Source organism: Trichoderma aggressivum (genome assembly GCF_033847375.1).
Source record: "Trichoderma aggressivum f. europaeum strain CBS 100526 chromosome Unknown scaffold_018, whole genome shotgun sequence".
NCBI lineage: Eukaryota > Fungi > Ascomycota > Sordariomycetes > Hypocreales > Hypocreaceae > Trichoderma > Trichoderma aggressivum.
Genome location: NW_026946384.1, coordinates 479,674 through 501,915, shown reverse-complemented (window position 1 = coordinate 501,915; position 22,242 = coordinate 479,674). Strand labels below are relative to the sequence as shown.

Sequence of the window (22,242 nt, the reverse complement as noted above, 5' to 3'; positions counted from 1 at the left end):
ATCAGAAAATAGCATCAAAAAGCGAAGAGGGGAAACAAAATTGATGGTGGAGGAGATGTCAACTGCTAGGACGACTACTCTTTTGTACAAATAAAGCAAAAAGTTGTGGAGAGGAAGAAACTCGCCTTCGATCACGACTACCAAAGAGTCGCCTGCTTGTACGCAACACATCGCAGCAACAACAACCTTCTCAGCTTATGGGCCACAAATTTCTTAGACGGAGGATTTTTGTCTTTTTTTCAATTCAAAGGGAGCTACTGTTAAGCGGACGATAACTTCGAGCTTTTGTTACCTTTTTTTTTATTTTTTTATTTGATTCGCTCCATGACGCAAAAGAATCTCTTCGTCTTCTTTCTCGGAATTCTTTTTTTTATTCATCTCATACTATATCTATATCTATATATATGCATATCTTCTTTCTTGTAGGCGAAGCCGGGGGGACGGACACGACTGGCGAGGATGGGCATGTGGGGTTGGAGGGATGTCAGGCATTGGTGTATACGGCGGGAAGGATTTCTTTTTTGGGGGGAGTTTTTTTTTGTACGCATATGAAAGACACAAGGCCAAGAACACGATGGCAACATTGCAAATTAATTATATCTATCATCCATGTATACGATTGATGACTTTTTTGCTCTGCGCCGGTGATGTTTGTAAGAACGAGTTGAGTTGAAGTGCGGGCCCCTGAGCCATTTGCAACCGCTTGGCATTGCAAAGAAAAAGAATTTAAACCTGGTGATTAATATTTCAAAAGCCTATGTAACGATATTTGCGTGCTAGCAGCGAGTGTAGGTATTTGCAAAGAACCATCAAGCCAGACGGACATTTGACCACAACGAGCCTCGTCTGGCATCTGCTTCCTCCCCTTCGGCGTGATGAACGCAGAGTCTTGCTTCATCATATTAGAGCCATTTGGCATCATCATCAAACACCCGTAGGCTAATATTAGTATTAGTACGTTTTCTTCTTCTTTTCGCTTCCTCTTCTTCTCCTACGGTGCTGTTGTGTGGACTATAACAAGAAGAGAGCCGCCATCGTCACATTCACGAGTAGTCCTCTTTCACCCGATGACCATCGTAAGAGCGTCCGCGAGAACCCTTCTCACTACGCCGGCGTCTCAACCCAAAGCTGGTGTCAGAACGAATGCCGAGGGCGAACAGGACGGTAGCAAAGAGAAGGGCCGCGTATGAACCCCAGAGAAAACCAAAGGCGTAAGCTCCGATCTGGGCCGAGCGACCAACATCGTGAAAGCGGTTGCGAGCTTGAACGAAAGTAGCGCTGTGTAGCGGCTGTTAGCGAGTGACTTTACAAGTGGTTACGCGGGCAGACACCCATAGATAAGGTAGGGGGGATACACGGCTTGGGGCTTGACGTACGTTATAATGGTAACGGCGAGTGTGAAAAAGAAGAGAGCGATGGCAGAGACAACAAAGGCAAGCGCAGCGCCTAGACGGCCACAGCAGGATAAGAATGCGGTGAAGAGGGCCATGACCTCAAAGAAGAGCGTCATGAGCAAAAACACCCATCCAAATCGCCACATGTAAAAGTAATGGAACGACGTTGTGTCGCTGCCATGGCTTCCACCAAGTCCCGGTGGCACGTTCTGTGCATTGCTGTCCCAGGCAAACCCGAAAGGGATGGCGGGGTGAGCATCTCCGCAATCGTTATTGTCGAGGCCACAGATGAAGAAGTATGTCCACTGGGAGACGTCTCGGGCGCCTGTGATGCCACTGGTGTCGGCGCGAAGGTAGTAGGTCTTTCTGAAGGGAGTATCGTGCGTGACACCGGGGAGGATGATGAACCAGATGAACAGGATGGAGGTGGAAAGGAGAATGAGGCCGGAAGTGCCTAGAATGGCGTCTATGCAAGGTTTCTTGGTTAGCTTGGCTTGCCTCTCGTGAAAGAGGGACGGAGTGGGCGGCAATGTCGGTGATGGTGATGCTAGACAATGTTATACGAGAGCAAACCTACTCTTAGGCATCTTGGGTCGGCTTCGCAATTGGTAATTAGCGGTTGGAGGGTACGGACAGGCAGGATTGCACCGTCAACGAAAGTCTTCCGGGGCCCAAAGAGACAGTAATGATAGTAATAAGTAGGATGCCGCAAGAACGATGACGGCACAGATGCTGCAGGAGACCCTGCTTCAGCTAGGTAGGGATTATTCAGATGGTCATGAACAGACCAGCAGAAGCAATTGGGGAGACGGTGTAATTATGTCGGTAATTGAATACTGAGCAATTCTGGTGTTTGAAAAAAAAAAAGAAGAAGAAGAAAAGGTCAAGTAGAAGCTGAAGAGAGCAAAGCTGGATACAGGGCAGGGCAGGCAGGAATTGGGGCAGGAGCGGCGGGGCTTGATGATGCAGTTATTGAGCCACGCAGGTCCACGGTTACGTTGCCCAGATCTCAAGTACAGGCTACGAGTTTTCCGGTGGCTTCAATGGCTTGGGGCTACGTAGAAGCTACACGACGTGCGAGTGACGATGTCGCAAACGAAAAGTCACCCACAATCACATTCTGGCGATCGCGCTGCTGCAGCTCCCGATGCTAGTTCTTGATAGTTACATAGTATTAGGCTTTTGGCGGGCTGGCGCCGGCTCTGGTTGGCTGGCGGGATCGTGGAGCAGGGCGATGACGACACAAGCAAACGAGAAAGAAGGGAATCCAAGAAACACCAATTCAAAGGCTTTGCTCTGGCAACGGTTGGTGAGCCTATACCGAGACCGGGGAACCCAATTCTGCTCGCCGTTTTCCTTGTATAGCTCAAATTGAATTTTGAAACGATGCAGAGGCTCGAGAAGCTGCATACTTACGCTACAGCAATGCCAAACGGGTAATCCGTCAGCATCTTAAGTGCCCAATACGAGTCGAGACTTGACAGCCTACTGTACCTCCGGAGCACCGTACGATCAAGGTTAAGGGACAGAAGACGCATTCCATCATTGTACGTGTATATCCTCCACAAACACATCTCAATGGCACAATTGGCGGTGCGGCCGTCGCTGGCGCAAACCTTGTTGTCCCTCTCCACAGCGGATTCTCCAGCCGTTTGATGTCATGAAGCCGGTGATGCGTACGGAGCACTTGGTCAGGAAACGAATGGAAGAGGCGTTAGAATGTGGTGTGCCGAACCGATAGACTCGGATCAGCATTCACATGATCAGCCAGGGCGGAGTGAAGATGGCTTTCGATGGTTGAAGCCCTTGATTTTGGCTTGCTTGGACTCGTCACCAAGTTCGCCGGCAGCGTCACGTCAGCAGCATCCACAACCTCGCTTTTAGCGTCTCTCGGGCGCTACAAGATTTCGCCTCTTGGGGCCGCCGAATATCGACTAACGTTAGCATGTCCATACGAGTACATACCTGCGGCTAATAGGCACTGCTGCATCAACGCCTTGGTCACCCTTTTTTATTCCCCTTTGCTAGGAGAACACTCAATCCAGGTCACAAGATGTGGCACGTGTCCCGCCTGCAACTTGTGAGGCTGACGACGGCAGCATTATCGACACGGCACTTGGTGCAAAAGGCGGCGCTGTCAATAAAGGGCCGACGATGGGAGACGACGACTTCGACGAGGGGAACTCGAACTCTTCTGGAGCACCAGCATCTCACGGAAGATGATTCTACTGGCCTGACGAGCTATGAATCTGCCGAAGATGCCCAGGAACGGCTTCGGGCTGCCTTTTTGACCTGGAAGGGACTCCCCGAAAAGTCGAGGACAGAGCATGAGTGTCCCCGGCCTCGTCTTATATCATTTGAATCTACGCCAACTTTCACGCTGGGACGTCGACAGGATGATCTCACTCAAGACCAAAAGGCACATCTGGAGCGGCCGTTGGGCGTCCATCTTTTGCGGCATCCTCAGCCCATCAAAATGCTCTTTCATCCTCAGGTGAAAAAGACCAACCGCGGAGGCCTCACCACATATCATGGCCCCGGCCAGCTTGTCCTTTGGCCAGTGCTGGACATGCATTCTTCCCTCTATCCCAAGTATAGCGTCTCCACGTTTGCCAGTCATCTTGAGGCGACCACGCAGCAATTTCTCTCGGACATGTTTGACATTGAAACTTATACCAACCGTGATGAGCCCGGGGTCTGGGTTCGGGCCTCGTCGGGCCAGCCGCGCAAGATTGCAGCTCTTGGGGTTCACCATCGGCGGTACGTCACAGCTTTGGGCACTGCCATCAACATTGATGTATCCGTAAAGGGCGGCGAAGATGTCAATCCGTGGGCTCGGTTCGTACCCTGTGGCCTCGAGGGAAAGCTGGCGACGTCCGTTGTGGCCGAGCTTGGTAGCGCTGCTCAAGGCATGTCGTTTGACATATCAGACTTGGCACAGCGCTGGGCCAGTATTTTTGAAGAAGGGCTGATGGATGCGTCAAGACGAGGTGTCGACCTGGGACGGTGACACAGGCACAGAGGAACAGAGCGAGAATCAGCGCGAAAGAGAGCTGCATATACCCTCCATTCGTCCATACCTTCTTCCAGGAGAGCCTATTCCTACATTCCCCGAGATCGACGGAAGATGAGATAGCTGATCACGGCGCAATGGCCGGAATGATCCCATGGGCTGTTACCACCAATCATATGCTCTGGGAAGAGGAAGCCTCTTCAACAAACAGCAAACGGGCATGTAATGCCTTCAACTCTACTCTACCAACCCCCACAATCGCATCTCGCATGGGGAGACAAAGATCAAGATCGCCGGCAGCAGATGATGGCCGGCGGCAGATCATATCCAGTGTCATTAACATCATGAAACGACATTACGTGTTATCATAATCTGCCCGAGGAGATGACAATGACATTAGCCTATGGAATTACTTGAGAATCCACGAATCTCCCTTGACTCTTGACTCTCGCCTTTACCTCATCGCCTTATCAGTACCACATAATGTGTGAAGCCAATAGCGAAGAATCACCAATCGACGTTTTCGTCCGCCGGCGCTGTGTCTTTGTCTTTGTCTTTGCCTTGAATGCTTATCTCCCATATCCGGGTGAGCTTGGGGTGGAGCCGTCTCTTATCCATCTCTGTTATGAGTACTAATCCAATGACTTATTGCTACTACCAATGGAAGTAATTCTCCGTGCCGCATCTGCTAATCGCTACATCTTACGGAGCACATCTCCAAAGATAGGGAAGACGAAGCGATTAGTTGTGCGATGACTGTTATCTCTCAATGCGTTGACATTGTATCTTATCTCTGCCGGTTCATCCATCCCCGGCTCTTTGCAGGCCTTCTCCGCGGTTCGTGCCACGGAATCTTAGTCCTAGGGCATGGGGTAACTTTGCGGGGGGCGCGGCACCTATCTATAGCAGCATCTCCTATCTTTGACGTTAGCTTATCTCGACCACGAACATGTCATTACCTGCGTCCTTACATTCTCACTCTTGAGCCAACCACATCTTCACTTCACCAAAGGGCGCGGCTGATAAGCAACACTCGACAATCAATTTTGCTGTTTAGCCTGTATTTGCTTTTGGCATGGCGTCGATCCCATTATCCATTATCAGCTCCCCTGCAACGGTCGGCGCTGCCCCAGAAGCTGTCAACGGGTGTCGTTGATACGCGCTTCACTACCGATCGGCAGCCCTACGATACAATAGTCTCAAGACACAAACTCAATGTATCGGAATGTCGCGATTCATCGTCGCCAGAGCGCTTTTTTTCCCTGTGACTGATTCAATAGATTCTTCCGTTCTTATCATATCTCTCTAGCGAGAAATCGCAATCTACAAGATGGAAAATCACCAAGTGGGAGTTGGGGGTTTAATCATGCCCAAGCAAGAGATTGTTGGTCCTGGCAAGGCTTTGCACCGGAACTGGCCGAATCTATGGGAGCCATGATCGAATGCAAAGCATCTAGATAACAACTTGTGCAAGATGCTACATATATACGTATTCTCTCCCTCTGTCTCCGGATTTGGACAGCTTACCGGCATAAGGAGACATCTTGAATGCAACGTCCTGGGCAGCCTTCCTGGTGAAGCATCAACTCCTGGGCAGAATCATGTCTGACTCAAGTTCTACCCCGCTGAGCCAAGCCTATGGCTATGGCATTGTTCTTGGCCTCGGCTTTGCTTTTGCCATCTTCATGGTGAGTCTGACCGAGACTTGCCTCCTTCAATCAACACCGAAACAGCATCGCCTAACATGCCTTGTAATAGATCACCGTTACTCACATCCTTAAACGGTTCAACAATGAAGTTCAGACGTCTGAAATGTTCAATACTGCCGGCCGTACCGTCAAATCTGGTTTAGTAGCCTCAGCTGTCGTCTCTTCCTGGACCTGGGCCGCGACTCTACTACAGAGCTCTGGCGTGTGCTACCGATATGGCGTCTCTGGCCCCTTCTGGTATGCCTCTGGAGCTACTGTTCAGATCTTGTTATTTGCTACGATAGCCATCACGCTCAAGAAGCGAGCACCAAATGCGCATACGTTCCTGGAAGTTATCAAGGCAAGGTATGGCATGGCAGCACACTTCACCTTCATCGTCTTCGGCCTCATGACCAACATGCTGGTTTCGCTCATGTTGATCACGGGAGGAGCAGCGACTGTAAATGCGTTGACCGGGATGCATGCCGTAGCAGCCATCTTCCTCATCCCCATCCCCGTGGTGGCATATACGGTGTCTGGTGGTCTCAAGGCCACCTTCATCACAGACTATATCCATACGTTTGCAGTGCTTATTATCATCATGATCTTTGCTCTCAAGACCTACGCCACCTCCGATGTGCTCGGTAGCCCGGCAGCCGTATACGATCTCCTCGTAAAAGCTGCCCAGGCCCACCCCGTCTCTGGCAACCGCGACGGCAGCTACCTTACCATGAAGTCTCAGGGTGGCGCCATCTTCTTCGTCATCAACATTGTTGGAAACTTTGGTACCGTGTTCTTGGATAATGGTTACTACAACAAGAGTATTGCAGCAAGCCCTATTCATGCCTTGCCGGGATACATCATGGGCGGTGCGGCATGGTTTGCTATTCCATGGTTGACAGCCACCACGCTTGGCCTTGCGGCGCTTGCCCTCGAATCTAGCCCTCAATTCCCGACGTACCCTAACCGCCTCACGGATTCGCAAGTCTCTGCTGGTTTGGCTCTTCCTTACGCCGCCGTAGCCCTCATGGGCAAAGGTGGCGCCATTGCTACTCTCATTATGCTTTTCTTGGCCGTCACATCAGCGTTCAGTGCCGAGCTGGTAGCAACATCCACCATCTTCACATACGACATTTACAGGACTTATATCCGCCCTAGTGCCAGCAGCAAGAGTCTCGTATGGATGTCTCATATATCCATGGTCGCCTATATGCTCGTCGTCTGCTGCATCTCCACTGGCTTATGGTATAACGGCATCTCCATGGGCTACCTCTATCTGCTCATGGGCGTGCTCATCTCGGCTGCTGTGATCCCGGCCACGTTGACATTGCTGTGGAACGGCCAAAACCGCTGGGCAGCAATTTTCTCGCCTATTTTGGGCACAACCTGCGCCATTGTTGCCTGGCTCGTCACTGCCAAGAAGAAGTGCGGCAAGCTGGATGTCGACTGCACGGGCTCGAACGATCCGATGTTGGCTGGCAACGTCGTTGCGTTGCTAGCGCCTGTTGTTCTCGTGCCGCTATTTTGTCTCATTTTCGGCTTTGACAAGTACAACTGGCAGTCCATGATGGAGATTCGAAAGGTGGATGACCACGACATGATCCAGGCGTCGGGGCTTGACAGCGAAGCGCAACGACAGCTGGAGAGAAACCAGGAGCGTACGGAATCCGAGGAAGAGCGCCGGAAGCTTAACAAGGCATTCAAGGTTGCCTGTTTTGTCACTGTCTTTATGTAAGTTTGAATCATTTGGACACCTTTCCAGTGAGTTATGCCACTAACATGCGCAACAGGGCACTTGCGTTCCTCGTTCTTTGGCCGATGCCCATGTACGGCACCGGGTACATCTTCTCCAAGCCTTTCTTCACCGGCTGGGTGACTGTTGGCATCATCTGGATCTTTTGTTCGTTTATCTGCGTTGGATTGTACCCGATATGGGAAAGCAGAGCAACGCTGGTCAGAGTGCTCACTGGAATTGTCACCGGCAGGTCACCGCCGCTGGTCACAATGGCTATTGAGGGTGAAACGAGCGGAGATGTGACGCCTGAGAAGGAGGATATGAAGGAGGGATCAATTTCATAAGGGAAGAATTCAAGTCTTGTTACAAAAGCCAAGGGGCTTATTGGGGTCCCGAACTGAGTTATCACTCGCTGATAAACAAAACAAATATTGTATATTCTATCAGAGGTGTCTAACGCAACTCTATGCTCTATTCACGACCTCACTCTTACACATCCTTCAAACAGCTCCATTCTCCGTCTCCTCAATCGTCTTCCTCAACACCCTCGCCGGATTCCCCGCGACAACAACGCCATCAGGAACATCCCTGGTCACGACGCTGCCCGCGCCAATCACCGCCCCCTTGCCAATCGTCACCCCCGGCAGGACCGTCACGCCGCCGCCGAACCAGCAGTCCTCGCCGACGTGGATGGGCTTTCCGGACTCGGGCCCGCGCGTGCCGTTGCGGACGCGGTGGTCGAGCGGGTGCGTGCCCGAGTAGAAGCTGCAGTTGGGGCCGATGAGGGTGCGGGCGCCGATGACGATGGGGCAGGTGTCGATCCAGGTACTGTTTGAGTTGACAAAGACGTTTTCCCCGAGTCTGCTGGGGGTTAATGGGGGAGATTTGGTCTGTTCATGGTGAAAGGGGGACGCACTTGATGTTGTATCCGTAGTCCGTCTTCAGCGGTCCTTCAACCCATGGATAATCCTCCAACAAGGCATCGTCTTCATCCTCAGTAGCAGCTTTTGGCGGCAGTGGCTCTTCATCTCTAGTAATCCTATAAATGAATAAAAGAAGAAGAAGAACCCATCAGTAAGAAAGAACCCTTCATCCATGAACACCCAAAAAAATCATCACGAGTGAAAAAGCCACGTCTTTTTTTTTCAAAGAGATAACTGGATAACACGGAAAGAAAAAAAAATAAAGGGGAAGAAGACATACTCGTTCCAAATCTCAACGAGTTCTCGCCTGCCAACGTCCTCGGCCGTGTTCAGCCTCCGGCATACCCTGGCGCACTGCTTTCTGTCCTGGATGAGATCTGGTGTGAAGGCCCAGTAGAGCTCGCCGCGGGCCATGCGACGTCTGTTTTCTGCGAGGTCGATGGGCGTTCCGTCGGGGGATTGAGCTGCCATTGTGGGTGAGTGTATGTTTGGGTGTTATTCTATGTTTTGCTATACTAAAGAGGCAGACAGTATATATAGATGGGCGGAAGGTTGTTGGTTTCTGAAAGGCTTGCAAGATGGAGTGAGTGGATGAGCGGATGAGGATAGTGCGGGGGAAATCAGGCAATAGATTGTCTCAATCTGATCTGGCATAATTAACCTAGTCCAAGTGGGCCTTTTGTTCGTATTCATTGTGGCTATGAAAGAACGACAACTTGGCTAAACTCACGATCAAACCGGGTTGTCAACTCTCTCAGCAAAATTGCAACGTTTACACTACAATCTCAGTCGCAACACCGCCGTACAGTGCAAATCATCAACAGAGTATGCCCAGTCACTTGTGAAGCTAGCTTTTCAGGATGAAAATTTTAACATATTGAAACCGGAATGCGCTCCGTTAATGGCCTGTAAAATCATCGTCATAAGCTAAAGTGTACAGCAAGTCCTACACATATCCAGACCGTATCGACATAAAAAAAGAAGAAAAATATAAGTATAAAAGGTTCTTCGTCAACCCCTCATTAAGGGTCTCAGAAGAACAAGTATTTTAAGAAAAAGAAATAACGGCTCTCTTGGGAGAGTCCATCCGTAAAACACAAATCGAACATGTCTATGATCTACAGAACGAAAACCTGTGCAGCCACAACAATGGCCAAACCCATCAGGCTAGCACTCATCACAGAGGCACCGTTTGCTCCAGGAATGCTAGGGACCGTAGAAGGACCAACGGGCACGCCGCTCCAGCTTCCAGAAGGCGCCGCATTGCCGGGACCGCCGCTGGGATAGCTGGGAGAACCCGCAGGGTTGGTCGGCTGGCTTGGAGAGCTCGTGACAACGCTGCTTCCACCATAAGGACCCTGAGGCACTCCGACGGAGGTGGCAGGCTTGACAATGGTCTGGACGCTGGAGGCAGTGGGGTAGGCAGCTTCAACGACGGGAGCACCGGCAGAAGGCTGTCCAACGTCCGTGTTCTGAGGGAACTCGACACTGGCGGGTCCAACGGGGGTGCTGGTAGCTGCCGCCGTCACGGGGCACACAGTGGTGTACAAGGGAATCGTCTCGGTGGTAACCTGGTTCGCCGGGCAGTTGGGGACATCAGGAGCACAAGATGTGATGGTGTAGACTCTGGTCGTGTACACAGTGCTGGTGGTCCAAGGCTGAGAGGCCTCTGTGGTCACGGGCTGGGAAGCCTCCGTGGTCACAGGCGCAGCAGTCTGGGTTGCCTCGCTGACGGGGCAGACGGTAGTGTACAGAGCAATGGTCTCCGTGGTCACATAGCCTCCTGCCGGGCAGTCGGTCACGTAGGACGGGCACTTGGTAACGGTGTGCACAGACGTTGTGTAAACAACGCTCGTCGTGAGGGAGACAGTCGCAGAGCCGGCAGGAGTAGTCGACGCCGAGCCACGAGAAATCGTCGAGTTGGACCACCTGCTCGTTGTCGTGGGGTACAGGACGCCGGAAGAGGTGGAGCTAATGGTTGAGCTGGTCACACCCCTACCCACGTTCGTGCTAGATGCCGACACGGTAGGCTTGCTCGAAGTCGAAGCCTTCACAGATGTGGTAGAGGTCGTAGGCTTAGCGGAGGTGGTGGGCTTCGTAGAAGTAGTTGGCTTGGACGTAGTGCTTGGCTTCGCAGTTGTAGATACCTTGGTGGAGGTGGTCACCTTGGAGGTGGTGCTAGGCTTCACCGTAGAGCTCGCCTTGGAAGTAGAGCTGGCCTTGGAGGTGGAGCTTACTTTCGAGGTAGTGCTAGGCTTCACAGTAGAACTGGCCTTGGAAGTGGTGCTAGGTTTCACGGTAGAGCTTGCTTTGGAGGTGGTGCTCGCCTTGGAAGTGGTGCTCGCCTTGGAAGTGGTGCTGGGCTTCACGGTAGTGCTAGGCTTGGAAGTAGAACTCGCCTTAGACGTGGTGCTGGCCTTAGACGTGGTAGACACCTTAGACGTAGTAGACACCTTAGACGTAGTAGACACCTTGGATGTAGTGCTCAACTTGGGAGTGGAAGAAGGCTTAGAGGTTGAAGAAGCTTTGGAAGTCGAAGACGCTTTGGAACTTGAAGAGACTTTGGAAGTAGACGAAGCTTTAGAAGTTGACGAGGCCTTGGAGGTGGTAGACGCCTTAGAACTAGAGGTGGCCTTAGAGGTCGTGGACACCTTGGAGGTGGAGGACACCTTGGAAGTAGAAGATACCTTAGAAGTAGAAGAAACCTTCGAGGTTATGGACGCCTTCGAGGTGGAGCTCACTTTGGAAGTGGTGCTGGCCTTTGAAGTTGTCGACGCCTTGGAAGTTGTTGAGGCCTTAGAAGTGGAGGTTGCCTTTGAGGTTGTAGACGCCTTTGAAGTTGACGAGGCTTTAGAGGTAGTTGAAGCCTTGGAGGTGGTCGAGGCCCTGGAAGTTGTCGAGACCTTGGAGGTGGTAGACGCCTTGGAAGTGCTTGAAGCCTTGGATGTACTTGAAGCCTTGGAAGTGCTTGACACCTTAGAAGTTGTCGAGGCTTTGGAAGTTGTCGAGGCTTTAGAGGTAGTAGACGCCTTGGAGGTGGTCGAAGCCTTGGAGGTGGTCGAAGCCTTGGAGGTGGTCGAAGCCTTGGAGGTGGTCGAAGCCTTGGAGGTGGTCGAAGCCTTGGAGGTGGTCGAAGCCTTGGAAGTCGTCGACGAAGCCTTAGATGTGCTTGAAGCCTTAGAGGTGGTCGAAGCCTTGGAAGTTGTCGAAGCCTTGGAGGTAGAGCTTACTTTGGAAGTAGAGCTTGCCTTGGAAGTGGTAGAGGCTTTGGAAGTCGTCGACGCCTTTGAGGTAGTAGAAGCCTTTGAGGTCGTGGACGCCTTGGAAGTAGTCGAAGCCTTGGAAGTAGTCGATGAAGCCTTAGATGTAGTAGACGCCTTAGATGTAGTGGAAGACGCCTTGGAGGTTGTCGACGAAGCTTTGGAAGTCGTGGAAGACGCCTTGGAGGTTGTCGATGAAGCCTTGGAGGTTGTCGATGAAGCCTTGGAGGTTGTGGATGAAGCCTTGGAAGTCGTGGAAGACGCCTTAGAGGTGGTTGTGCTCGAAACAGTAGTTGCCGAGGTAGTTGTAGTAGGGAAGGGGTTACATCCGTACTGCAGCGCCTCGAGAGCCCACTGGTTAAACGACGTTCCGTTGACAGTGTTGGAGAGACCCTGGGACAGGTCCCACAGCGAAAGACCGCCAAAGTGCGCCTTGCCCTGGTTTTGGCAAACCAGGTTCTTCACAGCAACGGGGTCAATGTAGCCAGACTCGGTTGATCCAAGGGGTGCCGGTTGGGCCTGAAGACCAATGTACAGCTTAGCCGACTTGCTCTTTGCGCTATTGGCAACAATGGTCTCCCAGTCGTTGTAGTTGAAGCTATCGCCTTGTGAGTTTCCAGCAATGGCGTCACAGGCCGGGTTGTTGTAAAACTGGATGAAAAGCTTGTCAAAGGCGGCGTTTTGGATCAGGTCCTTCATGGCAAAGTATTGAGGGTTGGTAGGACACTGGGGGGCAGCAGTCATAATCAGGGACGGGTTCAGAGCACGGAACGTCTCAACCATCTTGATGTAAGGTACCATTGCTGTCATGCGAATAAAATCTTAGCGCTCGACGCCCATAGGGGTAGATTTCAAGAAAGAAGGGGGGGAGAACTTACACCAGGCAGGGCTGATGGCGCTGGTTGGGGGGGGCTCAAGATCGAAATCGAAACCATCAACGGCGGTGTGGTCAATGGGACTCGCGTCAAAGGGGCGAGGTCCCGTCCAGCTTGAGTTGTAAGGACCAAAAGCATTGTAAAGGAAGTTGGCAAAGTTGGAAGCTGTGGTGTTGTCTGTAACCTTGTAGTTGTCGAATATGGGGTCATATACTCCTCCGATACTGAGAATGACCTTGACACCTTTGGATCTGCAGTAAGGAATATCCTGCTGGAGGGTCATGCAGTGGCTCAAGAGTTTTGTGGGCAAGCCAGTATTGGGGTCAGGGTATGAATCTGCCCAACAGTTGGGTCCAAAGTTGACACCGGGATATCCAGAGGAATCAGGGGCGCTGCTAACAAAACCAAGGGTGACGGAATCAATACCAGCATCGCAGTGTGTCCTGAGGCCACCGGGAGTGCTGTGTTGTCCCTAAACATTAGTTATGAGCAGCGTGTTCAATAGTTGAAGGGGGGGACTAAAGGAGACAACCATGGCAACTTACCCAGTAACCGTTCAGGAGGCCGACGGCCGCAACACCAGCAGCAGCGAAAACCATTTTAAAGACTGACTGTCTAGATTATACTAGAAAAGACTGTAAGGTGGCCGAAGCCAGGAAGTTGAATGAGCGTGATGATACTGAGATCAACGAAAGGACGCAGACGAAACCGTCTGCAACTTGGCCTAGGAACCGAGCCGTCTCTGAAGTGAACAGAGCTAGAGTTGATAAAGAGAACAGAAGAGAAGAAGAGAAGAAGAAGAGAGAAGGCAACGGTGGCAAGCCACCCATTGGCATTTTAGTTGCCCACGCTTGCTCGGGCCCTACTGTAAACTAACAGTCCAGCCTACCCCCAAAGTGCATCCATCGTGGACTCGGCCATTTCCTTTCTCGGCCTCCCCTGGGGCCTCACCTCACTAAGCCCGTCTGATTGCACCGCGGGACTGGGCTCATATGCGCGTTTGGTCTTGGCCAATCTCTCCAGAGTAAGCCATGACGGAAGAACGGATCCGTGAAGCCTAATTTGTCCATACAAGTACATGGCCTTTTTCCACTCGGCCAGAGAGAGGGTGGGCAGATGAGCGAAATCACCAACGCTGCAGAATCCAGGAACAGGCATAGCGGTTTCTGGTGCCGGAGACACGGTTCAACAGCCACCATTGGTTGACTCTAGGGATCCCGGCCGAGATTGGACAGCCTAGAATGCGTATTCCCGCTGTATCCGTGTACAGAGACTTGGAGTTGCGGTCTTTTCCCACACGAGCCCATAACCGAATGCTACGGACGGTTGGTCTCAACACACAGCCAACAACAGGTACAAGCACGAATGTACCGGTACAGATGTTACTATTGGAACTAGCAGCAGACGACCTGATGTCAGTTGTCGGCTTGATTGGCCGCTTGTAGAACTAGTAGTGCTTAGAGCGGCAAAAAATAGCCCGAGTCGACGAGCAGCTGAAAGCTGAGCTTTTCCATGACATACGAGTACCTGAACGGGATATGTTCGAGTATATCGATTCCATCAAACGCCCAGTTCACGAAGCAGGATCCATGTCATGTTGACAAGCTTTGGCCAGCCATGACCAAGTCAGCAACATGTCGTCGACGCTCTCACGGCTCCTCTTCCCAGGACAGCAAATGCGACATGAATGGTAAGAGGTTCGTCTCGCGTATTAGCCTCCCGCGTTGGTGAAAACAGCGAAGGATCGAGACATGGATGGCCCCCCCCCCCCCATGGCAACGTATGATGGCGAATCACCGCGTTGGAAAATTGCCTGTCCTCGTTTGCATGTGTCGTGTCCGGGACCCCTGCATGGGCAAGCCTTTTTGTCTAGCGCGTGGCGCATCAGTAGACCTAGTCTTGGTCTGTTAGTGGCAGTTTCTGCCCGCCGTGAAATGGTTTTTCTCGTAGGGCTAAAGCCCAGCTGTCCAATGACGAGGGCTTCTTCGAGGCCGCGGTACCTGAAAGACCAAGGCGCTTAGATCTCTAGGACAGGGGCAACCTGAGTTCGGATTTCAGCCGGATTGTCGTGGAATTTTCCTATCACGAATGGGCACACACGCTCCCACGTGTGCGGGGGCGGCAGAGGAAGAAGATTCTGCGCCTCAGGCTGCAGTGACTGCCCAGAGTCTCATCATTCGTTTGCATGCCCTCAGCCTTGCAGAAGCTGTGCTCGGCCAGCACTGCATTCGTATGTCTGCAGGGCCTGCGAGTGAGTTTCAGGCATGGATACAGCCGTGCAAGTATGCGACTCCTGTCCCGTCAGAGTATTGCCGTTCACGCATGGTACTTTGGAAGTGGGCTTCATTTCAATCGGCCACTTCTACTTTGGGCGTTGCTGTTGGTAGGCAGAGGCGGAGGTCGGAGTGAAGCGGAGCATCGCCCAGGCTCGAGACGAAGAGAGCGAGACACAGGCAACGTTGAACCAGGAAAGGAATTGAACCGTATTTTTCAACGCCCCAGGGTTATTACTAAGGCTGTGTGCACCTTATCTTGCCCGTGACATGATGGCGCCACACCAAAAGCAGCATGTCATCTCCTAGTCTCTAAGACGATAAAGGTCCTGTTATGCATAAGGGACTAGAGAGACTCGGACAAGGCCGTAGCTGTTTCTTGATCCTGTTTCTTTGCTGCTTCTTACGTCACGGTTCAATGCTCGGTTATCTAGACTATAATGAGGCTTTAAACAGGTAGATGATACCGGGTTCTAGTAGTCTGGTATCACATCAACACCAGCATCAGCATCAACGCATCAACAACATCAACAGTTAACAGTTCACTCAATCGTTGGTTTCCCCTTGCAGCTGCATGCAAACAAAATTGCGCCTCAACACGCTCGCAGCCCATTAACCCGCCCGAGCCTGTGTGCCTGCGTCGCCAAGGCACACCACTGGATCTAGTAGACAGGGGACCCTGGCATGGAAAAGCTGTTCACGCCCAAACTTGGAGGGGCCCACGCGCTGCTTCTGCTCGGCCGTTGCCTCTTTGAACCACAGGCAATTCATTAGCCTTTTCTCTGCCGCTTCTTGGTTTGACTCATACGGGCCTTTTATTTCCAATGTGTCATGCTAAATTGTTTCTATAGTAAAACGCCATGTATGTACCAACTAACTACCTATGTACTCGTACTGTACAGTATACGATCACAAGATTCTCTTATAACAACGTGGCTCCTCAAGCCGTGTCAAGCACAACCACCTCGGCTTCGGCCGCTCCAATGCTCTCCACTATCAGCCTGTCTCCAATCTGAACTCCGTCGACAAATGCGCCGTCTCCTTCGGAAAGCTCCGCGTCCTCTCGCCCATCGAGCCGGATCTTGGCCTTTCCGCCCTTGAGCATTGGCAGGTGGACAAAGACCTTGCGCTGTGTCTTTTGTCCTGCGCCGCCTCCAACCGTCCACTCAAACTTGCCGTCCGGTGCGATGATGCCGGCGCCCATGACGAGATCTGCGTGGATGGGGATGGTTCCTGGGATGGTGGGCTCTGCTTCCGCTTCTTCTTCAAAGGTGGCGTCCTCGCCAGCCTTGAGCGGGCTGAGGATCTTGACAAAGCCCTCTCTCTTGGCCTCCTCTGGGAAATTACGAGTGTGATATCGGGGAGTCAGGCCCCTCTTCCACGGAATCGCCCAGATCTGGAGGAAGTGGACCGTGTCCTTGTTGTGCTCGTTGAATTCGGAGTGGGCTATACCCGTGCCGCCTGTGGTGAATTGCACGTCTCCGCGGTGCATGCGGAAGAATTTATCGGATTGGCCACCCTCCTTGCCCTTGGCGAGCATGGAATCGCGATGCGTCAACTCTCCGGACAAGATGTAGCTAAAGATTTCAAAGTCTCGATGAGGGTGGGTGGGGAATCCCGTGTTGGGCTTGACTCTATCTTCGTTCAAGACTCGTAGGGCTCCAAAGTGAGTGTATCTGGGATCGTGCCAATCGGCAAAGGAAAAGCTGTGGTAAGTGTCCAGCCATCCTAGTGAGTTGTGACCCCTGGTCGAAGATAGATGAGGGACGATCTTGGCCTGTCGGAGAATTGACATTGTGGCGTTTCCGGGTGTAGATGGCTCGGAAGATGTGGTTGGTGTGTTTATATCTGTTGTAGATGCGTCGCTGGTGTTGAATATGGATATGACTTTGTAGTATGCTGAGGTGTATTGCTCAACAGGTAAGATGTAGATGAGTGTGGAAATTGAAGCAACCAGAGTTGCAAAGAGCAGCGAGAAGCGACTCATTTATGCTCCGTCTGCGAGAGATATTCAATGGGGAACGAAAACTACAGAATTCTCCAGAATAGAAAAGGTGCAAAAAGAATTGCTCCAAGATATACGTCGTATATTGGCGATACATTTCTAAAGCTGACAATAGCGTGTCTCAATACCGCCTGTGTTAAAGTTTCCCATCGTCATTTTGCCTCATTACTAAAGCTTTGCTCAGCAGGTAAGCAAATCACAGCGCGCTAAAATTCATCAACCAAAGATTACGCTAGCCTTTCTAATGGCTTGGCCGGTGGTATTTGTCTACTCTGCCAAGGGAAGGAAGACAAAATTGGCCAAGAAGACACAGCATTGGACAAGATTTATGTCATTCGTTTTGACGAACTTGTTTCCAGAACTTACAAACCAGTTGATTGGAAATTAAAGACTGGAGCCATCGCAATTGCGATACTGCCAAGATCCCCAAGGGGACAGAGATGCTCCGCTTTTGCTTGTCGCTCAATGGGAGCTTACTAAGTGGTTTGCAGGTCGTTGATTGGGAGAGTGATGGAGCATGTAATTCAGACTTTGGGATGATGCATGCTACCCGGCACTCAAGAAGTTGAGATACGCGTTTCCGCTTGGCGAAGATGGCTCGGATGGATTCATCTGGAAAACTTGATCTGTGCTTTCTATAACGCTCACTGGGTATCGTGTAGCGAGATTATAGGATACTTGTAAAAGGGAGTTTTGGTGATGGTGTTACGTAGAGCAGAGAAGATTACCTAGTAGTATTTGCGATTGAGAATTACAATGAGTACCTAGGTAGTAATTCTCAACGCACTTGGGTATGTCCAAATACAGGCGAACAAGACACCTTCTGATTGCTTACTTTGTTGAGGCTGAATACGCATATTCATTTCGGCTTCATCTTCAAACATCAGGTACTATATTCAACCCATTCCGCCGCAACTGTTACCAAGGCGATGTTCAACAATGACCAAAGTACCTACCTAGGTAGTACGAAATGCTCTGTGAAATATCACGTGATCCAACCCCCACGCATCCAATGAGACAGCCATTTACAAGTACCTCGCTCATGATTGGCCTGATGCCATTTTAAAATGGGCCGCGGCCAGCTCATCGCCAGCTGAGTAAAGTGAATGCGTTGGCAAGAGCCCCCCCGCCAGATGCAGTTGTGCTGCCCTGCTTAAATCAGCGAATCTCCTCTGTCTCACAAATTTATGCTCGTCATCCAAGCATTAGAATCCAGTGCTACTGTACTCTATCCTATCCTCATCTACTCTTCAAAATAGCCTTCATTGGCGCTTCAAACCTCCAAGTCAGCTTCAGCTTCCAGACCCCTGCCCCCCCAGCCACCCGATTTTGCGGGCCTCCGGCGGCTGTCTGCGCCACCCGTTTGCTAGAGCTTCACTACCGAAGCCCGACTCGACGAGCCCGATCTCGTGCGACGCAAGATAGAGGCCGCCATCGTTGAGCAGGTTGACGGAAAATCATGCATATCGTGGACTATTGTTAAAGCTCGGAACCCATCCTGGTAGCTGCTATCCATTTCTTGTGCTGTTTTAGTATCTTCAAGGTCAGTTGCGGGTCATCCAATGTCGTGCTGTTTCGGTCTGCAAGGCTCCCTATTCGGCCCCATCCAGACAGCTTCCCGTGCGCTACGGCGCTTCATGCATCTGTCGGTGGCTGGGACACCCTCCTGCGTCAGAGATCCCCCAGCCATTTTTTAAAACCTGGCCATACGCCTAGAGAACCCATCCCACACCGTACATCTTTTCCTCACTCTTGCATTGCGTCTGCGCAAGCAATTGGCCAAACTCTCTCTTAGTGCAGTTTGCCTGCATCGAGCGCAGCAAGAATGAGTTACCAAGACACAGATCGTGACCATGCCGACCCTCCTCGTACGTGGGCGCAGCGTTATGGACTTGCAGCGCACCCGCTAACATTCCCTCTCCCATCTAGGCTGGCGGCAGTCAAATAGCAGTCGATATCAACCCGTCCCCGACGACGAAGCCTCTCCTCCTTCGACACGCCAAAAACGCCGAAGCGGACGATCGAGGCGCGCCTCCCCGACAAGCCGACGTTCTAAGCGTCAATCCAACCCGCAAATCAACGATGCATCTGATGATGTAGAAGTAGCTCCCCTGAGAATAATAAAGTCACGCTCTTCCGAGTTACACAAGTCAGACCAATCGTACGCAAAGCCGCCCGTGCAGCCTGCGGGATACCATGCCATTGAGCCAGAAGAGGATCCAATAGTACGCTTCGACGAGGCTCAATTAGCAATGTTCGCTGCGGATAACGCTTCCCGCATGCCCAACATCAAAGATGAACTGGCTCTGGCGGCGGGCAAAGTTACTCCTGGAATTGACGACACACCGTACATCCAATACGCCTTACAAGCACTAGTAGGCGGTCAGAGTACATCTATTCCGTCGCATCTCGTGTCCAGTTCGTCTGATGGATATTCCGAGCGGTATGAGCCGCTACGCGGATTTGATGAATCCGCAGCATACAAATCGCCAGTTCATCAGGATCGGTTAGTGAGGGACACTGACAAACCCCGACCAGAGCCTCTCCCTCAGAAGGGCCCTCCCACCCCTGGGCAACTTCCACGACGCAGCACCGCCTCGTTTGATCCCACTGGAGCAAGTACATCACGATGGATTCCTGTTACAAAAAACATGCAGAAAGATCTCGACCCCCACGGCAGAACTCTTCAGTCTCTCAACTTCAAACCGCGGATTCTACGGGCATTCTCAATGGCAATCTTGGCTATACTAATTCTCCTCATGATGGCAGCTCTCATCTTCTCAGCCAGGTACTCATACGCGCATTCTGGCTTGACACCATATCCCGGTAGCATCTACTCCGGCCAGTACTTTTTGTTCCGCATATTGCCACAGCTATTGGGTGCTGTTATTTTCATTTACGCCCAAAACGTTGTAATAGCCTCTTTACGAATTCTGCCTTTCACTGGGATGGCTAGCGAGAACCCACGGACAAGATATATGGCTCACTTCCAGAGGTTATATCCTACCACCTTTTTACTACCCCAGTTCGTTGGACCGTGGCAGTTCAAGATTTTTGATGTTGCAACGTGGCTGGCTATATTCACCATCCCCTTAGGAAGCGCAGCTTTCACTTGTATTCTTGTCCACGAAAAATGGATTTGGGCTCCTGTTCAACCAGTTGTATGGGCGCTTGTCGGTCTGTATGGTATTCTGTTGTTGGCAACAGTCAATTTAATGGTATATTGGCTCGTGCAATGGACAGGCCTTTCCTGGGACATTCGATCGATCGGAGATCTTTTGCCCCTGTTGAACCGCAGCAATATCATGGCTAGCTTCAGACGCGATGACCTTGTTGAGAACACCAAAGTGTTCAAAGGCCAATTGCGCGAGAGATGGTTTGATCGACTGGGGTACTGGAAAGCGGAGGATGCGACCACTGGAGGCATTTGGTACACCATTGGAGCGTCGCCTGTCCAGGACTCGGGGGTTTCGCCCACTGCAATGGGCAAGAAGGCTGGCAACGATGCGTCAATCGACTTGAAAGGGGCGGCACCCCATCTTTTGATCGACAACACTCTTGGCAGATATCTGCCACTGTATCTTCGGGATGGTCCACTCATCTTTTCCGTAGCAGTCACTTTTGTTCTGCTGGTAGCTCTACTTGTTGTTTCCTTCTTGCCGCAGACTCGGCTAGAATCAGGCTTTCTGCCGATGCTGAGTGCGAGACCTGATCACAATGCCTTTTCGCCAGCCGATTTTGTCTTCAGTTTCGTGCCGGCCCTTGCTGGCATGATTCTCTTTTTGCAGTTTCAAATCGTCGATCAGTCGCTGCGCATCCTCCAGCCATGGGCTGACTTACACGATGTGAATGGTTCTCTGGCTCAGAGATCGCTTTTGGCAGACTACGCGGCCTGTCTTCCCCTGCAGGCGACATGGAAAGCATTGGTAAATGGACACTGGAGGGTGGCAGGCGTATCTCTGCTGGCGGCATTGTTTATTTTCATCCCGGTTTTGGGGGGCGGGCTCCTGATGGCTTTAACGGCTCCGGACAGGACGGTCCGAATGTACCCCAGCATGCCAGTCTTTGGCGTCTTGTTGGCATTCCTCTTCCTATATGTGGGCGGATTCGCTTTGATGGTGCCCCACCGACGCCAATTCCTACTCCCCCGGCCCGTCACCTCGATCGCTGGAATCATCAGTCTCTGCTCTGCTGAAGAGCTCACACAAGACGCCGCGTTTCGATCCGTTCGAGGGCGGAGTGATCTTGAAAACCGACTGGGTGTTGGACGCGATGACTCCCGGGATGAGAGTTCGTGGTTCTTCGGCCCCGTCCTGGGAAAAGACGCGAACCGGGCAAGCATTAGACGCATGGTCGATTTCTCGGAAAAGATGCCAAGATCTTCAAGATCTATGGTTTAATGATTTGCTTTGATGTTTCCCCTTTTTTTCACCTTACCTTCTTGTTAAGAGTGCAGACAAAATGAGCATGGCGTTTTCTTTTCTTTTCTTTTTCGTTTTTGGAATTGATGGCATGGTCTCAGCATGCGGGATGGAGTTGGGAGATATTAAAGTTTGACATTCACGACATGTACTCGGTACAGGGAAGGGTATATGAGAGGCGATGGGTGATATGAATGATGAGTATATAATGTGGAATGCACGGTGGTTCAAGATAGTTGGAAGACGACACACGATGTAACGTCAATATGATACCAGTTTTCGATGTGGCTGACCATTTTTCATTTCGTTTGAAAACATGTTTCAACCCCAAACCTTTGCCTAGGAAACACAGATGTGCCGTTGCCGGGATGTGTTGATATCTCAACCGTCGTACACTTTGGAATGCTCTCAGTGTTTCACCCATGGTATTCTAGTTTTGACAACAGAGTTTTACGTGAAGAACGAAAAAAAAATAATGTGGAATTAAATTTCATTGAGGCCTTACTGGCCGTTGGTTAACTCCCCTAATACCTAATACTCCTTCCCATGCTACCGTAGTAAACTCCAATCCCATATGCAAAAGCCAACGCGCAATAGAGTCATGTGTTGAAAGCAAATCATAATGAGTGGCCATGGTCCGCTTGCTTCGTAGAAA

The 22,242-nt window shown here is 51.3% G+C and overlaps 7 protein-coding genes across 7 annotated transcripts; 3 read left to right on the top strand and 4 right to left on the bottom strand.

Annotated features, from left to right (window-relative positions):
- Window positions 1-1,043: 1,043 nt before the first annotated feature.
- On the bottom strand, window positions 1,044-1,981 carry Triagg1_5342 (uncharacterized protein; the record flags this gene model as incomplete). Its single annotated transcript, XM_062899846.1, has 3 exons — window positions 1,044-1,278; window positions 1,377-1,860; window positions 1,972-1,981. The coding sequence occupies 3 exons, from the start codon at window positions 1,979-1,981 to the stop codon at window positions 1,044-1,046; spliced, it is 729 nt and encodes a 242-aa protein (XP_062755816.1).
- A 1,466-nt stretch (window positions 1,982-3,447) lies between these two features.
- Triagg1_5341 (uncharacterized protein) lies at window positions 3,448-4,404 on the top strand (the record flags this gene model as incomplete). The annotated part of the gene is made up of 1 exon (XM_062899845.1): window positions 3,448-4,404. The coding sequence occupies one exon, from the start codon at window positions 3,448-3,450 to the stop codon at window positions 4,402-4,404; it is 957 nt and encodes a 318-aa protein (XP_062755815.1).
- A 1,604-nt stretch (window positions 4,405-6,008) lies between these two features.
- Triagg1_5340 (uncharacterized protein) lies at window positions 6,009-8,174 on the top strand (the record flags this gene model as incomplete). The annotated part of the gene is made up of 3 exons (XM_062899844.1): window positions 6,009-6,095; window positions 6,166-7,826; window positions 7,886-8,174. 3 exons carry the CDS (start codon window positions 6,009-6,011, stop codon window positions 8,172-8,174), a joined length of 2,037 nt encoding a protein of 678 aa, XP_062755814.1.
- A 156-nt stretch (window positions 8,175-8,330) lies between these two features.
- On the bottom strand, window positions 8,331-9,224 carry Triagg1_5339 (uncharacterized protein; the record flags this gene model as incomplete). The annotated part of the gene is made up of 3 exons (XM_062899843.1): window positions 8,331-8,691; window positions 8,747-8,869; window positions 9,034-9,224. 3 exons carry the CDS (start codon window positions 9,222-9,224, stop codon window positions 8,331-8,333), a joined length of 675 nt encoding a protein of 224 aa, XP_062755813.1.
- Window positions 9,225-9,871: 647 nt separating this feature from the next.
- Window positions 9,872-13,487, bottom strand: Triagg1_5338 (uncharacterized protein; the record flags this gene model as incomplete). The annotated part of the gene is made up of 3 exons (XM_062899841.1): window positions 9,872-12,816; window positions 12,892-13,360; window positions 13,434-13,487. 3 exons carry the CDS (start codon window positions 13,485-13,487, stop codon window positions 9,872-9,874), a joined length of 3,468 nt encoding a protein of 1,155 aa, XP_062755812.1.
- A 2,614-nt stretch (window positions 13,488-16,101) lies between these two features.
- Window positions 16,102-17,148, bottom strand: Triagg1_5337 (uncharacterized protein; the record flags this gene model as incomplete). The annotated part of the gene is made up of 1 exon (XM_062899840.1): window positions 16,102-17,148. The coding sequence occupies one exon, from the start codon at window positions 17,146-17,148 to the stop codon at window positions 16,102-16,104; it is 1,047 nt and encodes a 348-aa protein (XP_062755811.1).
- A 1,843-nt stretch (window positions 17,149-18,991) lies between these two features.
- Triagg1_5336 (uncharacterized protein) lies at window positions 18,992-21,566 on the top strand (the record flags this gene model as incomplete). Its single annotated transcript, XM_062899839.1, has 2 exons — window positions 18,992-19,034; window positions 19,096-21,566. 2 exons carry the CDS (start codon window positions 18,992-18,994, stop codon window positions 21,564-21,566), a joined length of 2,514 nt encoding a protein of 837 aa, XP_062755810.1.
- Window positions 21,567-22,242: the final 676 nt, after the last annotated feature.